The 24,568-nt window shown below is 35.3% G+C and overlaps 1 protein-coding gene across 5 annotated transcripts in view; it reads right to left on the reverse strand.

The window, feature by feature from the left end:
- The window catches only part of Strbp (spermatid perinuclear RNA binding protein), a 113,674-nt gene that overhangs the window by 38,871 nt on the left and 50,235 nt on the right, over positions 1 to 24,568 (reverse strand). For all 5 annotated transcript variants that reach the window (XR_007834565.1, XM_051185359.1, XM_051185356.1 and 2 more), the window contains 8 exons: positions 23,734 to 23,878; positions 14,107 to 14,198; positions 13,238 to 13,333; positions 11,942 to 12,053; positions 11,280 to 11,377; positions 10,966 to 11,077; positions 3,927 to 4,019; positions 3,133 to 3,332 (listed from right to left, as the gene is read on the reverse strand). Coding sequence is in view for 4 of the 5 variants with exons in the window: in XM_051185359.1 (XP_051041316.1) it covers positions 3,133 to 3,332; positions 3,927 to 4,019; positions 10,966 to 11,077; positions 11,280 to 11,377; positions 11,942 to 12,053; positions 13,238 to 13,333; positions 14,107 to 14,198; positions 23,734 to 23,878 (948 nt within the window). In the remaining variant the exon portion in view is untranslated. The remainder of the gene's footprint in view (positions 1 to 3,132; positions 3,333 to 3,926; positions 4,020 to 10,965; positions 11,078 to 11,279; positions 11,378 to 11,941; positions 12,054 to 13,237; positions 13,334 to 14,106; positions 14,199 to 23,733; positions 23,879 to 24,568) is intronic.

A 24,568-nucleotide genomic window follows, 5' to 3' on the forward strand; every position in this document is an offset into this window, starting at 1 on the left:
GCCTTTACTCAGAGCCACTGAGAGGCAGAGGCAGGCGGACCTCTGAGTTTGAGGCCAGCCTGGCCTACAGAGTGCATTCCAGGCCAACCAGGGCCATACAGAAAAAGCATGTCTTTAAAAAAAAAAATCTTCACTCTTTGTCCCCTTCCATGTTTTCTTTTCTCCACATTAGCCACAATAATTTTCATGACAAGAATATGTTAAATGTACCCTCTGTTAAGGGCTTTCAGGAAAAAGAGCTGCAGGAGGAGAGGGAAGCTGTGTTTGGGAAGCTATGCTACACTGATTTGTTGTGCTTTGACTCTGATGTTATCTTTCTTAAAAGGTATTTTCCCCAACGGCTACTGAAAGAACTGGAAGGATGGCCTGCCTGTAGCAGACCTACAGGGAAGGAATCTGCCAATGTGTTCTGATACACAATAGGATTCCCAATATATTTTATAATGAATTATTATTCATTAATTTTGGCCCAGTAATCCCATCTCTAGAATATACCTTAAAGGATAATTAGACAAGGTCAAAAATATGAAAAACAATATAAGTAAGACATCCAAAACAATTACATCATGATCACTTGATAAAAATAAATTTTTCAGCCATCAGTTAATATTAGAACAACCTTCAATAGAATAACTTTATGTTTAGATGAGCAAAACTACATGGAACTAATACACACACACACACACACACACACACACACACACACACACACACACACACACAGCATGTAGGTCTACTGCTCTTGGGGCCAATTTGTTTTCAGAATTCTTAAGTTACCATTTCCTAAACCAGACATAAAACCAAATTATTTGCCAAATCCTAATGAATTCTCAGGTACTACCCCATATTCATATATAAAAATAACAAATGGGGTAATAAAATGTAAAAACAGAGCTGTGTGTTGGTGGCATACGCATTTCTTTAGTCCTAGCACTCAGGAGACAGAGGCAGGCGGATCTCTGTGAGTTCGAGACCAGTCTGGTCCACAGAGCTAGTCCCAGGCCAGGCTCCAAAGCCACAGAGAAACCCTGTCTCGGAAAACCAAAAACATGGACCTGCTTGCTTCTTGGCACCCAATTAGTACAAAACCTATGATTACATCAAACAGGTAAACTTCCTTGAATTTTAGAATTTTAGAAATATACACCTTCTTCACTTAATGTAAAAACTATTACTATTATTCTACTGGAATTAAGGATGTTTCATTCATTTTCTAAACTATAACACACACACACATGAAATAAAAAGAAAGACCAACTTTTACAAATCTAGGTATACAATCAAAATCTACCTGAAAAGCTTATGCTGGCTAGGTATAACTGGTACAGGTACTTGTTGCCAAATCTTATGACCTGAATTTGATCTGTGGATCCCATAAGGTAAAAGGAGAGAACAAACTCCTGCAAGTTGTCATTTGAAAGTCAACCATGCCACCACACATGTACAACCTCCCTCAACACACACACATACTCTCTCTCCTCTCTCTCTCTCTCTCTCACTTGAAAACCTTAGAACCTTGCTTGCCTCAACACAGCAAGCAAACTCTAGAATACAGCTACCCAGAACATAAAATAGTGTAAGAATGGGGAGACCCAGAACAAACCTCAGGCTACTTCTGATTACATCTCCACATCACAGTGCTGAGTAATCATCATAAGCCAAACAAACAAATTATCTACAGAGGGGTATCCAAAGCTTAAAAGCTGATTTACTGTGACAATTCATGGCTGAGTGGTTTAGCAATCTAGCAGAGTGACCATTCAAAATAGCAAATCTCAACTTTTCATATAGTTCAGACTTATTCAACTGCACACTGTAACCAAAAAAAAAAAAAACCAAAAAAAAAGACATGAAAGCCATCTACTTCTGAAACACAATTTTCAAAAAGGATGTTAACATGCTCCTTTGACCCAAGGTCCTTAGAATTATAACTGATGCTTCGGATGTGTACTTAGACACCGTTGGAATGTAAGAAAGCAAACTGAGAACCTCTATCTACATCTACAAGTCCCCCATGTTTACCAGATGGTAAGTTTTGTCATCATGACATAAGCTTGGGTCACCTGGGAAGAAGGAACCTCAAGAAAAAGCTCCCATATGATTGGCCTGTCCGCAAGTTTGAGGAGCTTTTTTTTTTTTTTTCCAAATGACTGATGTGGGAAGGCCTAGTCCACTGAGGGCAATGCCATCCCTGAAATGTGTAAGAAAGCAAATGGAGAAAGCCACAGAGAGCAAACCAGCAAGCATGAATCCTTCATGGCTTATTCTCTCCAGATTCCTGCCCTGTTTTTTCTTCACGATGGACTGACTGTATGTAAGGTGTAAGCTGAAATAAACTGATTGTGGTCATGGTCTCTATCACAACAACAGAAAACAACTAAAGCAGTTTACTCTTTTTTCTAATCTTAAGTCTTGGGTTCAATTTACAAGTCTCATTTTATACTCATATACCCTCATCATATTTAATCACCCAACATAAACAAAGCAGAATATACTGTCTGGTATTTTTATCACTTTATTACTATTTTTCTGTATAGTTTTAATCACTAACACACCATATACTTTCCATGTATGCAATTATTTGTATCTCCATCCTATTCATAATAAATTCTATATAAACTCTAGCTTACTTCTTGCAATACTTTAACAGTATTTTAGCAAATGTAATGTCCATGAAAACAAGACTATTTTATATTTAATACCATATCCTCTTAAATGACAGAATTTAAGTAAAACTCAGTCTTCATTGTACATGCATCATCTGTGACATTTTGGAATTAGTCTATATTAAATCAAATTTATTTATTGAGAGATTCCATTACTTGGGAATAATCCATATACATGATTGATTGTTAGAAGATGTTCATTATTATTCCCTACCAAAAATGCCCTCATAAACAGAGAGAGCATCACCATGAACAATGTACCGTGTATAATATTTTCTTTGCCTCAGAACTATACTGACAAATTTTTCTGTATTTTCTAAATTCAACAAATGTTATGTTACAACATCAAATGTGATCAATAGGTGAAAGAAGTTTCTATGTTACTGTCCTTAAAGCCTTATAGACACAGGTAAGCACTTTATCTGAACAAAACAAAGGAAGCACTGACAAGTAAAAGAACACTTACCTTCACTGCTACGTGAAGTTTTGCTGTTTTCTTGGATGGTCCTGAGGCTTCATATGTTGTGCCATCCACATCTACAGACATTGTGAAGACTGGGGCATGGACTGGGCCAGACTGTGACAAAAGCTTATATTGAAGCCCAGGCCTGATCTGATTTAATCTCATTAGTGCATTCATAAGGTCTATTGCTTTACTGTCCAGAACTAGGAAAGGAAGAGAAATTAGATTAGAAATTAACTAGAAAGTAATTTTGCTTCAAACTGTACATCTACAGTTCCCATTAACCACTATAAATTCCCTATGTGATGGTCTACAAAGATGGATCAACAGTTAAGAACACTTGCTCTTGCAGAAGACCTGAACTCAGTTCCCAGCATCCACATACATGGTGGTTCACCACCACCTGTTAACTACATTTCTAGGGACTTGATGTCCTCTTCTAGAGGCACCAGGCATGGACATAGTACTAATACATGCATGCAGACAAAACATTCATAGACATAAAATATACAATGTTTTTACATTTCTTGTAGTGTTTACAAAAATGAAAATTTAAAATACAAATTCACTCCATAAGTAGTCTTTAAATTTCTTACATTAATAGGACAGTAAAAATAATGTCTCATTGATGTCTTAAGCAATAAAACTTAGAAACTCAAAGTTCTCCAATTACCAATTTTGTTAACTACGGTCTATTCTTAAAATTTTAATTTAAGTCAATTAAACTTTTCATTTCTTATTTTTCTGAAAGTATAAACTTTCTCCAGGTCCCACAATAAGAATAATGATTTACATACTTTTCCTTAAGTTTCGTTTCATCTTCTTATTGGGATCTTTATCATCTCCTAATCCATCTTCAAATGGCCTCTTTAGAGCTGAAGACCCAGCACCTACAGACAATTTTGAGATCTTCACTGTCAGTTAAAACAAGGACCCTTTTAATGTTTGAATGGAAAAAACTCTCAAAAGATCACACAAGTTTTTTAAGGATCAGTTAAAATACATACTAGAATGTGCAATGTTCTTTTGAAACCATTTATTATCATTTAACAGCCCTGCCATTGGCAAAGAATACCTGGAACTAATCACATTAATCAGGGAAAACATGAGCAAACATTTATAAAAAGCAAGTCACTTTAACCTTCATGGTCTAGTAATGAGAAGAAATCAATTCTGAGGTCTAGCACCTTTACAACTTTAACCTCAAAAGCACTCAAAACCAGTAACCTTTATTGTTCCCATTATAATCTCATACATGCATCTATTCAATAACAAGTATTCCCAGCAATTACTACATACAGGCAATTTTAAGTATTTAACATGTAGTAAGGACAAACAGCATCCCTCTTCTCAAACAGATTAGTCACAAGTGGTGGAGACTAATTACAACATGCCATTTAACAGTGAGGCAGGTAGACACAGGAGTTTCAGTACCTAAGACCCCAAGTTGGTTTTGGTTATGTACACAGACTCATGCACACATGCACATTTTAATAGTGTACTTAGTAGCCAAATTCCTTAACCTTCACATAGTATGTATACATATGCATCTCCAAAAAATGTACTTAAGAAACCTCAGAATGTCCTCATCCCACAAACTGCACTAGCAATATGTACTCCATCTCTGAACAATAGCTGAAATTTCTACACCCTTAATAGCACTCAAATTTTGACAATTTCTAGGCAAGTGTATTCCCAACATGTACAAGTATAAACAACAGAAGAGCAGATTTATTCTGAACAGATTTGTATACCAAGTAAGGTAAAAGTGTGCCTTCTGGTAATCACCCAATTGCACCTTATGCTGTGCATGAGTGGGTATGCATTTGATTAAAAGTCAAATGCATTATGGGAAGGGACATGCACATTAGGAAAAAAGTTTGAACTAGTCTATCAAATTACAGTACTACCCAAACTATGCCCATTTATAACCAAACTCCTTTTCTTAACCCCATAAAAGGAAGCCCCAAACAATAACTGGTCCTTAAATATGCTCACTCATGTGTCAATTTTTTTACAGTGCAGATCTGCACTGTTGCTTTGCTCCAAATTAAGGGTTTTTTTTTTGTTGTTGTTTTGTTTTTTTTTTTTTTTTTTTTTGCTCCTTCTGCTTGTCTGTGTAAACCCTAAACTCTAATGGATCAGAGATCAAAAACTTCGGAATATTTGGCTCAGACACTGACCACCCATAAAAGTAGTGAGTACAATAAAGCAGTAATCAATAAAGAACTCAAGACTCAATTAATTTTGGCCTAAATACAGAAGATGAAAACTGGGAAAGAGAATAGCAGACTCACAGAGTAAGAATTTAGACTTTAGGGGCTGAAGTAATGGCTAAGTAGTTAAGAGCAATGTCTGCCATTCCAGAGGACCTGACTTGGTTTGATTCCCAGCAGCTACATGGGTAGCTCACAACCATCTGTGACTCCAGTTCCATAGGATCTGATGCCCTTCCTGAGCCTCCTCAGACACCAGGTACATACATGGTACACAGACATACATAAAGGTAAAAAAACACTCATATACACCTAGCACTCAGGAGGCAGAGGTAGGCGGATCGTTGTGAGTTCGAGGCCAGCCTAGTCTATAGAGCTAGTTCCAGGAGAGGCTCCAAAGCAATATAGAGAAACTCTGTCCTGAAAACAAAACAAAAACGAACAAAACAAACAAACAAAAACAAACAAACAAAAAAAACAACCACTCATGCACATAAAATAAAAAATAATTTTTTTTAATTTTAGATTTTAAACATGTTAGGTCTGAGGTACTATTTGGCTAGATATTCATGTGATGAATGAAAAGACACTGTGGACTGGATAGCTAGTAACCAGATGGAAGTATAAATTTAGGGCATCTATGGTAAAAAGAAGGAATTTCAAGACAGATGACTAAGTGAATCAGTATAAATAAAGACAAAAGGCAGAGTATTAAATTCTGGGAAATTTTTACTATTCAGAATTCAGACAGATGAAAAACAAAACTAAATGAGAAGCTGGCACTGGGGTTAGAAGAACCAAGAGAAAGCAGTCATGCCACACTCAACTGAAAAGTAGCTTTTCATGTCACAAAAGTGCCTGGCAATAACAACTGTAGAAAATAGAGGCAACACTGCTAGAGGAAGGACAACCTGGCATACTGTAAGTATTTCTAGGTCCATATTTGCTGCCTGTAATATTTCAAGGAACACATATATATGAAAGTACTCCTAGAAATTTTGTGGTTAGCTGAAAAATATAAAAAACCTAAAAATCCTTCAAATATATTCAAGAAACTAAAAAATGATATAAATACATGCCTGAATAAAAACTGAGAAAATATAAAGTTGAATAAAAACAAATCAATATAAAAATATAATTTAATACACACTCTATGAAAAAAAGCCAAACAAAACTTCAAATGAAGAAGTCAGGAAGTTAGCTGGGGATAATGGCACACACCTTTAATCCCAAGACTCTTGAAGCAGAAGTAGGTGGATCTCTCTGAGTTCTAGGCCAGCCTGGAATGAGTTCCAGGAGAGTCAGAGTTAGAGAGAAGCCCTGTTTCAAAAAAACAAAACAAAACAAAACAAAAAAAAACAAAAGAGGGAGGGAGGGAGGCAGGCAGGCAAGCAGGCAGGCAGGCAGATTCATGAAGTCAAATAGAAAGCTCAGATGAAAGGATAGGCAACAGATTGTATAACATGAAAGGGAGAATGCATGTCTCAAAGACAAAGAAGAAATGAATCACTCAATTAAAAAATAAAAAATTTAAATAAAAATGACAAAGAACAAATCATCCAAAAAATTTGGGGCACTATGAAGACAAAACTGTGAATACAAAGTAGAAAAGGAGAAGAAACCTAGATCAAAGGCACAGAAAATAATTTCCAAATAGAAGAAAATTTCCCAAATTTAAGGAAAGAGTCTATCAAGGTACAAGAGGCATATAGAAAACCAAATAGAATGAGAGTGGGGGTGGAAGACAAAATGATAAAAATATTAAATGTACAGAACAAAGAAAAGCTATTAAAAGCTACAAAGAGAAAAACCAAGTCACATATAAGGGCAAGTCCATACTTTTTCAATAGACTTTGAAAGAAAGACCTAGTCTGATGTCCTACAAGTTTTTAAATGACCACAGATGTCAGTTCAAACTACTAAACCCAACAAAATTTTAAAAGTCATAACTGGAAGAGAAAGAAAAATGCTTCATAATTTAAACCAAATTTGAGCAATTCATGTCTGTTAAGCCAATTCAACAGAGGATACTAGAAGAAATACTCAGGTCTAAAGAGAAGATTAAACATACCCAAGAAAAAGGAGGAATAAAGACCCCCCCCCCAAGAACAGTTAGCCATAAGTCGTCCTAAAAATTCAATATCACCATCACAACAAAGTAACAGAAATTAATGAACACTGCTCAATAGTAACTCCAAGTAGCAACAGTCTCAATTTTCCAATAAAAACAGACTAACAGAGGGATTAGAAAAAGGGATGGGTATTTTTGTTGCCTACAACACATCTCCTCATTAAAGACAGATACCACTTTAGGGTAAAGAAACAAAAAAAGATACTCCAAGCCAACAGAACTAAGAAACAAACACACTATTGTAATTCTCAATAAAGGAGATTTTAAACCAAAACTAGACCTTTAGATCAATACTCTAAAGGAAAAATTCACCAAGAGCACATTACAGTTCAAAACATTTATAAAACAAAGGACCACCCAATTTCGTAAAAGAAATAATCTAAAACTCACAGATTGATGCTGACACAGTGAAAGTGTAGGACTCTAATAACCCACTTTCTAGATACAAACTACACAGAGAAACTCTAGTGTTAAGTGACATCATAAATCAAATGGACATAACAGAACATTCTATGCAAACACTAAAGAATTCACTTTGTTCTCAAAAGCCCATGGGATTTTTCCCAAAACTGACCATATATAAGGATACAATGTAAGTCTCAACAAATACAGGAAAACTAAATATTCTGCATTTGATCTAGTCATAAAGTTACAAAGCAGAATTCCACAATAGAAATGGCATAGAACAGACAAACTCAGGGAAACAAGACAATGAAGTACTGAAAGAATTGGATGAAGGGAGAAATCAAAAAGGAAATTTAAGCCAGGCAACAGTAACACATGCCTTTAATTCCAGCACTGGGGAGATGAAACAGGAAGATCTGAGTTCAAGGCCAGCCTGGTCTACAAAGTGAGTTCCAGGACAACCATGAGGGTAGGAAAACTTCATGGAACTGAATAAAAATAAAAACACAACATAACATACCAAAATATATGTAACACCATGAAGACAGTCCTAATAGGAAAGTCCATACCACAGTGCTACTAAGAAACTGTAGAGATCTCATATTAATAATTTAATGATATACTTGAAAGCTGAAGAAAAACAAAAACAAGAACAAACACCCAAAGAAAGTAGATAGGATGAAATAATCAACACAGGACTAAAATTAAAGAAATAGGAAAGAAAAATAATCAACAGAATCAATGATGTAAAGAGACGATTCTTTGGGGAGAAAACTAAAAAACAAAATTGACAAACCTTTAGCCTTAATTAACCACAAGGAAGGATCTAATCCAAATTAGATCCAAATTTAGAGAACAGTGCTGGAAAGACAGCTCAGAGATTTAAGGGTATTAGCTGTTGCAAAGGACCTGGATTCATTTCCCAGCACCCACATGGTGGCTCACAATCATCCATAATTCCAATTCCAAAGAATCTAATGCCCTCCTCTGGCCTCCATACACCAGATACACATACGGCACTCAGATCTACATACAGGCAAAACACTCATACAAATAAAATGATTTTTAATTGTAATTAGAAAGGAAAAGGAGACATTACAACACTTTGAGAAAATACAGAGGATCATAATGCCTCTGAAATTGTTTCATAAAATAGACACCGAAAGAACATTTACAGCCTTCTTATAAAGTCATTATTTTCAAAATCACACAAAGAACCAACAAAAAAAATGATAAGCTAAGACCTCTGATGAACATGGATGTAGAAGTCCTCTATAATATTTGCAAGCTGAATGCAGGCATGTATTAAAAAGATCATTAGGGATGGAGAAATGGCTCAGAGGTTAAGTATTCTGGCTGCTGTTTCAGAGGTCCTCAGTTCAATTCCCAGCAACCATATAGTGGCCCACCATGTATAATGAAATCTGGTGCCCTCTACTGGCACTCAGGCATACATGCTGGCAGAACACTATATACATACATACATGGTAAGTATATCTTTAAAAATATATCAACCATGACTGAGTCAGTTTCATTCCAAAGATGTAGGTATGGTTCAACATATGTAAATCATAATCCATCACATAAACAGACTGAGGATAGAAACCACATGATCATCTTATTGGAGGCAGAAAAGGCCTTTACCACAATCTAACTTCTCTTTAAGATAAAAGTCCTGAAGTCCTCAATGTAATAAAGGCAGTTTGCAACAAAACCATAGCCTACATCATTGTAAACTAAAACCAAATTCAGGAACAAGACAAGTATCTCCATTGCCATTCAATATATTGCTTATAATCTTAGCTAGAATAGTTAAACTGAAGATCAAGAAGATACAAATAGGAAAGGAAGATGTCAAAGTAATGGTATCTGCAAACAGTATGATTTTAAACATAAAAGACCCTAAAGACACCACCAAGAAATTTCTACAGTTCATAAATACATTCTGCAAACTAACAGGATACAAAATGAACACACAAAACTCAGCAGCCTTCCTATATGGAAACAACAAACATGCCAAGAGAGAAGTAAACAGCATTCTTAGAGCATGTGTGCACATTCCAGTGTCTGCACGAAGACCTGCAGACAGACACACACACACACACACACACACACACAAACAGACAGACAGACAGACAGACAGACAGACACACACACACACACACACGAGATCTCAGAATAAGTCTTAACTATGAAAGTAAAAGACATAATAAAAACTTTAAGACACTGAAAAAAGAAATCACAGATGATGCTAGGGAATGGAAAAACTCCCTGAAACTGACCAGATTGCCCCTCTCTGCCAGAGCAAGTAAAGCTCAGCTACAAAGAAGACTCTGGGACAAGAAGAGCAGTCTGGAAAAGGTTTAGACCCACTGAGGCACCTAGAAAGATACTCTCCAACCTGTTGAACTGCCTGCTCCAGGTTTCCCTGCTTTTTGTGAGCTGTCAATCACGCTGGGATGATGCAGCTGCTACTGAGTCATTTTTGATTTTATAAAAAACCCCAATAAAACTCATTGATTCACCAAGTTGGGACTTTGGTAGTATCTCTACTTTGATCTCTCAAGAGTTCCCTCTCTGGGGTGGGAAGATGAATGTGTTTCATCTACCCAGGAAACATACAACAACAAATACAGACAGACAAGTACAAACAGAAGGTGATCATGAATTTTCTAATACATTTTTCCCATCCAAAATATTTTTGTTTCTCTTTCTAGCTACAAAACACTTGCAACATTCAGAAAGTTTATCACACTGACCAGTGATAGGGACAATGTCTCTTCTTCACTTATGGTTTATCTCCTTGTAGACCAGAAGCTTAAAGTATGGTTCTTAAGTCTATGCACTAACAAAATCTAGCAACATGGGAAAATAAGCTGGTCATTAATAAGAACAATTGGGACAGCAGGCTAATATCATTGATGTTTTTGAAAGAAGCCATTTAAGTTAAGAAGAAAAGCAGTGACTTAGATGATCAATGTTTAAGCTACCTAAACAAGATGTACAAGCACCACTTTCAATGTTAACCCTCAACTCTAGTTAAAAACAAAAATAAACAAACAAAAAAACAGCTTTCATACTCACCTTCTTTATCAGTAACCGACCAGGAATACTTCTGAAAAGGCTTACTAGATGGAAGCGGGTCCATCTCCAGCACTTTATAAATCTGGCCAAAGGCTGATAGTCTAAGTGCATGCTAAAGAATAAAACATTATATTTAATCAACTCTCAATAACCATTCTAGCTTATATGACACTTAAATGACATTCTTTACATACTGATGTTACACTGGTAGAATTCCCTAACTTAAACATACAAGAAAAGTAGGCACATACAACAATTCAGAAGTAGAAGTTATGGTATCTGTCTAAGAACTCTGTGTTACACCAGTGTCATACCTGTGCACTATGAGTGATTTCTTCTTTTTGCTGAGTGGTCATGTAGCTCAGAGCATCTGTTGGGTCTCGTTCACAAGGATCATGAAGGCCAGGACCCCCTTTGGGAAAAACAAGGGAAAATAAAAATTTAGCAATGAGTTTTGAGCATATAAACGACAAAAGAAAGAAGGGGAAAAACTGAAAACTAAGGTAAAAATCTGCTCATATATGTACAGTATTAAGAACAATCTGCCACTTGCAGTTTAAACACCTAACTGTCCTTATTTACCACAGCATTATGAATTATCCCTAGTGATTTAAATGGATTACATATTTAATTTTTCCAATTTTAATATTAGACTGCAATGAAAATGAACTTCATACTTTTCAAATAAGTGTTTACATTTCCAAATTCAAACTTCTAGATGAAGCAAATGCATAGCAGACACAATATCTATTAGTACCCTTTATGTTAGTACATATAAAACACAAATTAGAACTATGGAAAAGCTTTACAGCACTCTTCCACACAAACAGTCTAGCTGCTAAAATTCCAAAGAACACAACTCCTACATTTAATTTTCCTCTGCAGAAGACAAACATTTAGCATATGTTTAGATAAATTAAGTAAAATGAGATTTTTTTTTTCTTATTCTTCTGCCTTGAGAGTTTGAAACCCTTACCAGGAAGTAGTATTCCAGATGCCAAACACTCCATTACTCGTCTCAAGGCCTCCCCAGCGCCCAAAGGTCTATTACAAGTACCTATAGACTTTTCACATATAAGCTCTAGTGGCTAGAAGATATTAAATTACAAATTAGTACATGCACCAAGTGTTAAAAGGATTCCAGTTAAATGTGAGCTGACATTTCTATCTAAAAGGGAAGCCAAAAAAAAAAAAAAAAAAAAAAAAATACAGACAATTTAATATTTAAGGTTCATTCAACTCTTCATCCATGATTACTCTAGTCCAACCATTTCTTAAAAACCAATTATTTTTAGCTATATTCTGAAAATGAGACAAAAACTTGAATTTTAGTTTCAAAAAAGTGAAATTATAGCCATATAATTCATTTAAGATTAACAAGCTTTCACATGAGTAATAGCTAATAAATAAACAAGGTAACAACTATCTAAATCCCACTTACATTAAGAAGCACTCAACTATAAAAGCTGAGTTAATTCAAATAGTCTGCTACAAGAGCAACAATTAAAGAACCACATCTCTGAATTAGATAAACTGAAACTTGTGATGTTGCATACATGTTTATAATTGCTCATTTTTTTAAAGCCTTTACAACTTTAAATTATTTACATAAATTTTTACATTATACTCTTGACTGGATCAGGCATAATAATTTCCAAATTAAGTCAATGTTACAATATATGTTATAACTCTAAGTAGTAAATAATATCAGGTAAACACTGAACTTACCTAATTGCAGATATACTTTATTTTATAGAGACACACACATATATATAAAATAATTTATAACACTGCATTGAACCTAATATGTTATATGTGTGTCTACATTTCATGAGAATTAGAAAAGACACCAGTCTATCAGATAATCTCCACAGAAATATAACAACACATTGAGGGCAATGGACCAGCCAAGAAGGCTACCATGGGCAGTAATCATGAGTGATCAATGATCAGTTCAGAGTTCCAATGATCAGTTCAGAGTTCCAACAGAATAGAATTACTTGTAAAAGGTGTACAACCTTTAGATGAGAAAATATATATAGAGAGGGGGTAATTAAAAAATTTTATATACATATATCACATCTAGAACACAAATGACAAAACAAAAGAAACAAGTTTATATGCATAAAACTGTATAATTCTAGGGCAAAATAAGACAATATATGTCTTAACTAACTCAGAACAGAAGATAGTCATTCTATAGAAACATCATTTCTAGAATTTCCTCTACTATAGCTTCAGATTTGTTTTTAAATCACATTTAAATACTTACCCATCCTTTCAATGGTGCCCATGTGGGTACTCTGTTGCACAAATCACGTAGAATGCGGAGGACAATAACACATGATTTTAATCCATTTGCCCTTGCCTAAAACAAACAAAATGATTCCAATATCCCTGTAGAAACCCATTCCTCATTTGAAATACACTGATCATGGATAATTTTTTTTTAATGAATACCGATTAGCAAATAATTTACTGGTTTTCAAGCAAACCAAAAAAATCAAGTTATGAAAAACAGCAAGTTATAGTTCAGAAAGTCAGGTTTTCAAGTAAAATGAATATAATATAAACATTTTTGTAAACTCATGACAACCCTATTCCAGGCACTATTTTAACTTTCAGCTTTTCTTGTTTATATTTTACAATCCATCATCTACTATTCAGAATAGTAAGCCAAAAAGAATTACATGTTAACAAAACATCATGGAGATATAGCACACTGGGGGAAGTGCTTCCCATGCAAGCATGGAAGCTTAAATTCAACCCACAGAACCTATTTTAAAAGTCTGGTGTGGTTGGCACACACTTAGAACCTCAGTGTTGGGGAAACAGCAATAGGAAGATCCCTGGGGCTTGTTGGCCTACCTGGTGAGTTCTAGATACCAGCAACAGACCCTACCTCAGTAAGGAAGGTGGATGGCTCTGGTGCACCCCCAACCACCCCCCAATCCCTCTGGCTCTCTCACACACCACAATGGAAACTATTATAGGCACTTTATCCAAAGAACTGATTTACTACAATAATAACTCTAGAAGCTACAAAGTATCTCCATTTCATACAGCATACAGAAAACACTAAGTGGCAGATGTTCCAAATAAAATCAACACAGAACAGTAAGGAAAAAACAAAGTGCCAACCTGAAACCATTTGGCATGTCGAAGAGAAGCCAAGGCATTCAGACATTTCTGCCTGTCCAGTAAGTCTGGAGGGTCTTTCACCATAACATTTTCTAGTAGTAAAATGGGATAAAGGAAAACAGATATAGTTTGCAAGGGGGTTCTTAACAAATTATCAATAACAACCAAAAGCAGCATTTGAGTGAACTTATAAGACTTCTGATATTCTCATAATTTGGTTTTGTTGCTTTTTTAAATTAAGTCCACATTATTTAAACAAAGAGTCATCAGATTCTGTGCAAACGTACAAGGGAAAGTAAAGGAATTCATTCAGCAAAGGAATCAGTGACTACTGCTTTTTATAATCAGGGATCTTATTAATGAACATGTACACCATCACAGAAAACTATAAAATAAATACATAGCACTTTTTCATTTGTCAAACTACAAAGAAGACATCTGGGAACAATAACAATAAAAACTTTTTTTGTTTTGTTTTGTTTTTTGACACATGGTTTCTCTGTGTAACTTTGGAGCCTGTCCTGGCTCTGTAGACCAGGCTGGCCTCCAACTCACAGATCTACTTGCCTTTGCCTCCTGAGTGCTGGCATTTAAAAAAAATTTTAACAGAAGCAATTTTGATGACTGATCAGGATCTTAAAAAAGTTGGACCTCTTACATAATAGTAAAGTTGGGTAGGCTGAAAGTATAATGAATGTGACCAAAAAAGAAACTATTTGCTTCTAAACAATCCCAGTCACCACAATCACTACCATTAGAAAGTGGACTCCACTGATGAGAATCTCAACAATCACCTTCAAGTTCATTCAGTATTTCTTTTTGGCACCAAAACTTTAAAATTACAAATAAAAAGTAACTAGAAAATGATTTCATATTTATCAATCTCTTTTTCTTTAAGGCAATTCATAGACTGCTACATAACTAAGGTCATTGGATTTGCCTTACTATTTCACAATTGTCTGAGATGATCAAAGGCAGCAAAACTGAAATATGGTTCACAATTAACCCACATATGAGATGTTACATGATACTAAATCCAAGTTTCTATCACCAAATTCATTTCCTTTAAGTATGGAAAAGCAGGTTTGTTAATTTTTGAAGTCTTGATGAACTATTTAAAAGTATAGTTCTACAATGGATTTCCTAAAGAAGGCTTGTCTAACCCTGAGTCAGGCATCATTCTCTCTTAAGAATGATTTTAAATATGAGTCCCACCAACACTGCTCAATATTCTAAAAAGGTAGATATGAAATTCACTGCATGATTCAAGAGATGTAAATATTTTTAGATGGCGCACAAGAACATGGGACACTTTTTGGCTTCCTTAGTTATCAGTGACCCTTTAGTGACAAGCCTAGTGTTTAATTCTACTAGTTAAAATGTTATTAAACCTGAAGGCATAATTAATGTCCAATCAAAACCACAACTATAAAAGGAAGAACTGTGTGGTTTCCTGTACTGCTACAACACTAACCAATGATGTGCTACACACTTATTTCCTGCCAAGTGAACTTCCTGGTAGATGTCTGAATTGTTTCCCTTTAACCCTACTAAGAAAAATCACAACACTAGGTTTCATTTCAATACTATCAGAAGCTTCTAAAAGAATTACCAATGTGGTCTTGTTTATAAACCCCCCAAAAATATGGTATTCACAGGTGATCTAGCTCCTGGACTTGTGTTGACAGGCACAAAATATACAACTGGGTCATTTTAATATTTTGTCATCAAATTGTTTAAATGTAGTCAATACAAAATTAACATGCCTAACTGAGTTATTAAAATATTTTTTCCTTCTTTTCTTCATTTTGTTTTTGTTTTGTTTTGTTTTTTGTTTGTTTGTTTTGTTTTTGAAACAGGTTTCTCTATGTAACCTTTGCCATCCTGGAACTCACTCTGTAAACCAGGATGGCCTCTAACTCAAGAGATCCACCTGCAATAGTTACACAGAGAAAGCCTGACTCAAAAAAAAAAAAATGAAAAGTAGAAGTAAAAGAAATAAGGTAATAAAAAAGCCACAAGAAGACAGAAAATACAGAGAGTCTGGATAGTATATGCTATTGTGTTGTCTTTGAATTGATCAACTGCTAAGGAATGAACAACAACTGCTAAAACATACTTGATTATCAATGCTGCTGAATTAATCCAACTTACATATTTTTAAAATGCTTTGACTTCAAAATTTAACTCTATGGACAGGTTACTGGGGAAAAGAATTTCTATTTTTGTTTCCACAGAAAATGACAAACTGTGGATTCCTTCCAGACTAACATGGTTTGATCAAGCAAGACCCCCTGAAACAGTGTCCCAGGTGATCCAACATTCAAAGCAGCTGGGACAAAGCAGCCTTGAAGACTACAGCCAGGATTTCTGTGTCTCCTTAGGATTCCCATGGTAATACAGTGTCCCCAACCAGCAGGAAGCAGTTTGGAAAGAACAACACCCACATTCCCAAATATTGTCTATAAATGTTTGCTTTCATTTAAATGGGGTTGGTTATAAATGGTTAATGATCACAACCAATCTCTTTTTAAATGTAAAAGGGGAATTATGGTATAGAAATGAACACTTTGTTTTGGAATGGATATTCATTTATTGATACAATTTAAGGTCAATTCTGTGATATATATATATTTCTCCTCTTATTTAGGTATTGTGTTTATATAGCTCATTTAAAAGTATAATGTATAATTTATTATAGATTATAGATAGTTACCTATAATAGTCAAAACTTACGTTAGTTAGGATTTCTAGATATAGAGATATATATTTGAGATGGATAAATATTCTTCAAACCTTTCAAAAACTATAGAATATGGCATTTAAAATAGTTTAAGGTTTTTCTTGACAGCGAGACATGACTGCTCCTGGCAATACCACCTGTATCACAAAGGAAGATGGACATCAAAGAAACTCATTACGGAGTTTGCTTCCAATATGGCAAGACTAGCCATTTGGGCAAGATATTCCTCTTGTCTACACTGTTTAACTATATGCTTTATAAAGTAGACATGCAGGACCCACAGAAAAGTAACTGCTGAAACAAGATGGAAAATGCTACAAGGTTCCCGTTTCATGGAAGAGTCTTCCAGACATTCTATAGGACACAGAAAAGTGACTAAGAAACTGCCAATACAGGTAGGACAGTTTTCTGCTTTGCTGAGGAGTTTACCAGACACACTATGGCCTATAGGCTGAAGATAGAATATTACAGAAGAACTTCGGGTGACTGACCAGGCGAGTTACCTCTGTCATTTCTAGAGTTTATATATTATCCTTTTGTGGTCTTTGATGGAGTTGAAGACAGATAGTTATGGTTATAGTTTTCCATAGTTAGGATTAAAGATAAGTTACATATAAGACTTTAGACACACAAAGATAGGATAGATGATGGAATATTTTCTTTAAATCTTGCTAAATGTTAATGAACTAAATATTGTTAACTATAGTTCATATTTGATAATTTTTGTTATATATTTTACTATGTTAAATAAAGTTAAAGCCCTTTTTTTAATTTTAGACAGAAAAGACAAGATGATGGGAGATGTCATTCTGTAAATATGTTTCTCTTATTAATGACTAAAGCCCTGTTGGCCAATAGGAAGACAAGATAGGCAGGACTAGGAGACAAGGAGGATGCTGGGAGATGTAAAGAGGTGTCAAGATGTAGGACGTGACAGACATTAAGAGGTCCGGACCCTCTCTCCGGTAAGATAAGATCACATGGAAACACTCAGATTGTTAGAAATAAGTTAATATTTAAGACAGTGCTAGCCAATAAGAAACACTAGTAACTGGCCAACAATTTCATTTGTGTCTCTGTGTGTTATTTTGGAACTGACATGGCTCTGGGACCAGACTATCAGGAAACTGCTCATAACAAAGAATTGCAGCAGATTAATATTGACATCAAAATGGCCATGTTTCTTCATGCTCTGACAGTCAACAGATCCAAAATGTTTTAATAAACTCATGAGACTGAAAACAGCAGGATAGTAACAATACATTTTATCTTCAAAGATTTTTGTATTATGTGACACATAAGCATATGGCATTACAGTGCTACTTACCAGCCCAGCTTGTGTATTTCCTTTCTATAGCTAATTATATAGTTTTACATATTTTCACCAATTTAAAAAAATTAATATGGCAATCACAGAACTACTGCTGGGAAAACAATATCCTTCCTGATAGAACCTCAAGATTCATATTTCAGAACTTTAACACAGGTAGGGGTGGGTGTGTGTGGGTGTGTGTGTGTGTGTGTGTGTGTGTGTGTGTGTGTGTGTGTGTGTTTTAACTTTATTAGGTAAAGACTTTACTTTTTAAAAAAAATATTGCCATTAATTAATTAAAAACAGCAGAACTGCTAGACTTGTCATCTAAACACTTTTAATCCCAGCATTTTCAAGAGACAGGTGGACAGTTCTAGACCAGCCTGGAATTCCCTGTCAGGGGTACATAAAATCCCGTCTCAAAAAAACTAAAGCTAAATAAATAAACAAGAGTTCAGAACTATGATACATTTTACTCACTTTGTAAGAAACATAAGAAATAGCACAAAAATGGACAAATATTGACAAAAATGTCAGCTGCAAAGAAAGACAACTTTTTAAAATGTTTTTGTAACCTGCCATCAGAGTATGAAAGTACATGCAGCATGTATACATGTGCACTGAAACAATGGAAGCACTGGAAAGAAGGCTATTCTGCCTAAACCTGCTTGCATGGTTGGAGGTTAGATCAATGACTAGCAAACACCATTCTGTAGCACACAGTCAGTTTTTCTCAGTGCCTTACATGAAAGCTATCTGCCCCTGTTCACAAAACACTAGGAGTAGAATAAGTGGAAAGCCAGGAATGGTTGTGGATATGTTAGGTGTCAAGGCCCTGGCTCTTCAAAAGTAAAATAATTGAGCTGGAATATCATGGCAGGCTCCATGACAATCTGGACAAAGCTGAGCTCTCAGCTTATTCTGACAGAATTTTTAGTGTATCTAAGGATATTTTGAAACCTCCTTTCTCTCAATTCCATGAAGCTTTCTGGAAAGACATTATTCCTGAACTAATGTTCATGAAAAAAACGTAAGGACATAGTAATATGTAAAAATATATATATATAGCAATAAGGGCAAACCAAGATGCACCATCCTCTTATTCATCTAACTGTACCACAAACACTATCTTTGTGATAGTAGAGCACCAGAAAGAAAATGATCATAGGTTTGCTCTGCACAGTGCATATCTAGCCTGCAGCACAATTATGAACTGCAACAATCTACTATCCTAACCCTAGCAGGAAACATACCAGTGAACCTCTGCCAGAAATAGTCAGAAATCCACTCTGGCATCAACAGATGAAAAGGAACTCTAAGGCAACTTCTCTATCAAGCTCTGACTCTACCTCAGTACTAATGACAGAAAAGACTATATTTTCATTATCTACTTGGTTTAAAATTAGAATGTAAACATAATTTAAAAAAAAAAACAATGTATCTGCAATGAGATATCCACCCACCACACCTGTGGCACTGACCACGCAAGAGAATGGTTTTAGGTCTTGGGTCTGCTCATAGCTGGCTCTCTTGCTTCCAGCCAGGTCACAGAGGGCAGCCTGGGTGAATCCTTGGAGCTGGAGCTAGCGGCGGTCACCTGCTTCTTGTGTAAGTGGATTCTTCCCGAATAAACTTCACCTAACCTGTACTGAGTCTAGTGAATCTTGATTCCCACGCAATATTTATCACCGCAAAATAGCATATATATTTTTAGTTCAAAACCACAAGAACCAAAGTTGAGGGTCTGTAATGGTCAGAAAAAAACAATCAGCAAGTATCCATGCAGCAAGCCCAGGCAGGAAGGAGAGGGGATTCTACATTGGACTCTGTCAGGTTAATTTGGCAGAACATGACACATTCCTATTTAAAATAGAGCAATAGCTACATTCCCTTCTAAGGTCACTGTGAGAGTTACTTCTTTAAATAAATCATACATGAGAATTGAAACATGGTGGGCGTAACACTGTAACAGAAATAAATCTCCAATAAATGTTAGGCAAGTCACATAAGATGCTACCCAATGTTAACATTTCTTTTTATATATACTGGACTGTATTTTCAGACAATATGCTGACTGAAAATTCCCTGTGAAGATTCATGTGTAGTACTCTCTGATAACCTACCTCTGTATCAGGTATGATTCCAGGTGCTAAGGATAAAGGATAGTCATGGTGTGGGGAAAGAAACCTGCCTTCCAAAAAACAGCTACAGAATAAGCCAGCTTATTATTAGCACCAGAGTATATTCCATACTGACTATAATACTGGATTCAAGTGTGGTTTAAAGGTTAGCTATGTGGATGAGTGTGGTAGGTGTGGCATACAGGAGGCTCAGGCAGGATGATCACTCTGAGATCAAGGTCACTCTGGTGTAACAAGCTGGTGCACTTAGCTCTAGGACTAACAGAGCTACATAGAAAGTCCTTGTCTTAAAAATCAATCAATCAATCAATCAATCAATAGTTATGCTATGTTAAGGTTCAGCTGTCTGAAACTAGTTCTTCTGAGAAAAATTGAGTAGGTAGGAATGTTTAGTAAGCTGAGTGGTTTCTGGACTTCACTACTATGAAGTTATTTAATTGTATACCCCATTGTGTATGTAGTCTCTCACTGAATCCTGCAAATAACTACTGTCTTTTTTTATCTGTACTTTGAAATTAAGAAGTGTGCCCAATGACACACAACACTAACAGAGTTAAGAACTGAACACACAGCTGTTATACAGCAAGATCTGTGCTTTTTTTTTTTTTTTTTTTTTTTTTAAAGGAAATACATAGTACTAGGGAAATGGTCATTCCACAGGATTTTAAGTAAAGTATTAGAGTATGCTAACACTGATAGCATAGAAGTCTTACTTGTGACATCATTTTGGTTGGAAGTGAATTGTTATCCACTTCTACACAGAAAATATTATAGATAAATCTAATGCCCTATCTTAGCTCCAGGCCTCTAGCTCTGTGTTCTCAACCTTCCTTTCTTCTCATTTAGACTTTACCAAAGTCATTTAGCAAGTTAAGAGAGGGAAGAAAAAGAGATGACTTGTGTATCTCTGCAAACTGTGTATTTGGGAAAGGTAAAGCAAGTCAGAATACTATGATAAAATGTCTCAGGGTGGAGGACAGATGATAGAAGGCATTGTTTAACTTTGAGAAAGAAAATTAGAAAGGAAGAGGATGCTATCTTTCAGGGTAAGATATCCCTGAAAGCTAAATGTGCTTTGTGTCTCCATCCTATGTAGATAGAAAGATTTACAACAGGGGAAAGAGTAGTGTCTAGGTAAACAAAAAGAACTTCAGATGCTCAATTATGTTGGATGCTCCAAGTTGCCCAGGAATACAGAAAAAAAAAAAAAAAAAATGGTGTCTATGACAAAGCCCAAATTAGACAAAATGAATAAGCTGTAAAATATCAAAGTTGGTCAACAGGGATGGGATGTTAAGAACAGCAAAACAAATCTTCCTGCCATTCAAAAAGAGAAATAACATCTGTTAAACATTAGCTCCATGCTGACTCCTTAACCTTATCTGAGCTCACATATCAGCTGATGAGTCATAATATGGTGACCTTTCAATCCTGAGAAACTCAAAACACCTTAAACAAAGACTGCAATTCTGTCTGCTACAAAAACCATTCTATGATTAATAGTGCTCCAGAATGGTATAATACACTAAGAGCCTGTTTTCAGCTTTTATAAACAAAAATTAAGGTTTTTAAGACAACAGGTTAAGCCTGAGGGAATCAACATGGATAGCTATGACAAAAATCCCATGTGAGAACACAAAATCACAAGAGAAAAGGCTATGTTTTCCTGATTCCTTCAAAGAGGGAACACAAGGAGCAGAGCAAATAAACATCTTTCAATAAAAAAGTAATGCTTAGAGCCAGGTGGTAAGGGCACACAACTTTAATCCCAACATTTGGTGGGCAGAAGCAAGCAGATCTCTGTAAGTCTGAGGTCAACCTGGTCTACAGGGCAAGTTTCAAAACCAAAGCTACACAAAGAAACCCTATACAACAACCCCCCTCCAAAAAAAAAAAAAAAAAATCTGAAAAAAGTAATGTTTAATAGCATCTATAAATCTATAATTTCAGGACTACATAGAAATGGCTGGCTTTGTACAACGGGGTCAAGAACACAGCTTACCAAAATTAACACATCTTAACACATCAGAAACCAGAAATCATAGATCTGTTGTTAAAAAAAAAAAAAAAATTAAGCCATTTAAAAGACCTGTTCTTCTTAGGTGCTATAGACATGCTACATAAGGGTAAAATAGAGGCATTAAATCCAATTATAGACTGCATGTACTTTTATTTAAATGACTCAAAAATGTATTTGGTTTCTGATGGTTATTCTATTTCTGACATTTGGATCAACCACCCCACCCCACCCCCAAAAAAGGCATTTTTTTAAAAGTTTTGTTCCAGGACTCTGTGATCATGTCTAGAAACTAAAACTCGAAAATCTACCTCACAGTTAAATGTGCCTTTTTCTATACTTATCAACACTTGAAATAAACTACAAAACTGACATATACTCCTTTTCACTTTAGTGGTATTTATGATAAAGGGGTATGCAATGAGATTTGTTGCAATCTGGCAGATGGAAAATACCAAGCATCCTACTGGCCCATATATACCATATTGCCTCTAAATTGTTGTGTCAGAGTAACCAGCTGGTCAAAGGTCCAACACAGGAAAAATATCACATGGCATGTGTCTTTGAATAGTACTAAGAGTACAAAATAACTAACTTGACAAGATAAAAAGATAAAATGAAGTTTACCACACATCCTTCATTCCTTTCCAAAACTAACAGTTAAAAAATTCTCATTCTACATTTATGACAGTGTCATACAGTAATTCTTTTTAACATACATCTTATTCAAATTGTAGTAGGGTCAAAAGCTTCACAAAATTTAATGAAAGAAGATGGGTTGGCCCAAGTCTTTAATCCTAGCACTGAAGAGGTAGAGGCAGGCAGATCTCTGTGAATTTGAAGCCATCCAATTATACATAGTGAATTTCAGGATTACCACAGTTATGCAGTGAGACCCTGTCTCCAAAATAAAAAAGTGTATGTGTGTGTGTGTGTGTGTGTGTGTATGCTCACACACTGAAGATTAAAGATTATTGAGTAAAATATATCCATTTACTAATTCTTTTTCTTTATTCTATAAACCAAATCTAGACACAAATAACTAAAATTTATAAGGGGATATAATTGTTAGAAATCAAACACAACATGCAAAGCAATCTGTAAATAATTCTATTTTAGACAACATTTAATCCTGAATGTGAACAGAGTGGACACCAATGACTTGAAGTCACACTAAACAAAGGAATTCAGATCACTGAAATGGAAAGAAAATTAAAGCAGAGTTAAGGCCCATTACAAAATATACCACATAAAAACAAAACTTTAACAATACCATGGAGTGGCAAACACAATCAAATGAAGTATGTAACCTCCTAAATCCCAAGGCATAGATAGCACAGTACAGAAAAGAACTGTTATATAAACAAAACATAGATATGTATGTATGTGTATATATATATATACACACATGTACCTCCATCCTTCTTCTCCAATTCGTCCCTAATTAGAGGGGAAGTAAGTATCACCTTCAAAGTCAGTGTGGGCTCTTTTGTGTTCCGAATTATAATAGAAGCTTCACTTATACATTGTTCCACTTGGTATTTCTCTTCTGTCAGTTTCTGAAAGTCATCAAGATTTCAAAAACATTCAATCATATTAAAATCTCTAAGAAGGGACACTTACGCTAGGTTTTTGTAACTATTAGTATCACTATACCAAAGAGTAAATGGAATCCAAAACTGTAACTAGTTCCTTACTTCAGGGATAACTTCTCTCAACTTAAAAGGGTCATAATGTCAACCATGCAGATAACTATGAAATAATATTTCAAACCATTTTTATTCCATGTAAAGTATCAACAGCAGCATTACAGTAGAATATAAATAATTACTCTTGAAATTATTACTATAAATTATTATACAACAGAGATAGCTGGAAATGTTCTTCAAAATTATAGCACTATTGACAGAATATCTAAACAACTACTTGCCAAGGACTTACGAATGATGATTATACAAATTTCTAAAGTAAATCAAGAAAGTATGAATGACAAAGATGTCTACTTGTAGTCACATGAAAAGAATGCATATAAACAGTTGCCTTGTATAATTATAATAAATCTCAGAAGTCATTCCACTGAGACTTACGAGATAATCCAAATGACATCCACAGGGAAATTTACATTGCTTTTTTTTGTGTGTGTGGGTGGGTGGTTTTTTCTAGACATGGTTTCTCTGTATAACAGCCCTAGCAGTCCTGGAACTTGCTCTATAGACCTGCCTCTGCCTCCTGAGTGCTGCAATTAAAAG

The sequence above is a fragment of the Phodopus roborovskii genome, unplaced genomic scaffold, assembly GCF_943737965.1.
Source record: "Phodopus roborovskii unplaced genomic scaffold, PHOROB, whole genome shotgun sequence".
Taxonomy (NCBI): domain Eukaryota; kingdom Metazoa; phylum Chordata; class Mammalia; order Rodentia; family Cricetidae; genus Phodopus; species Phodopus roborovskii.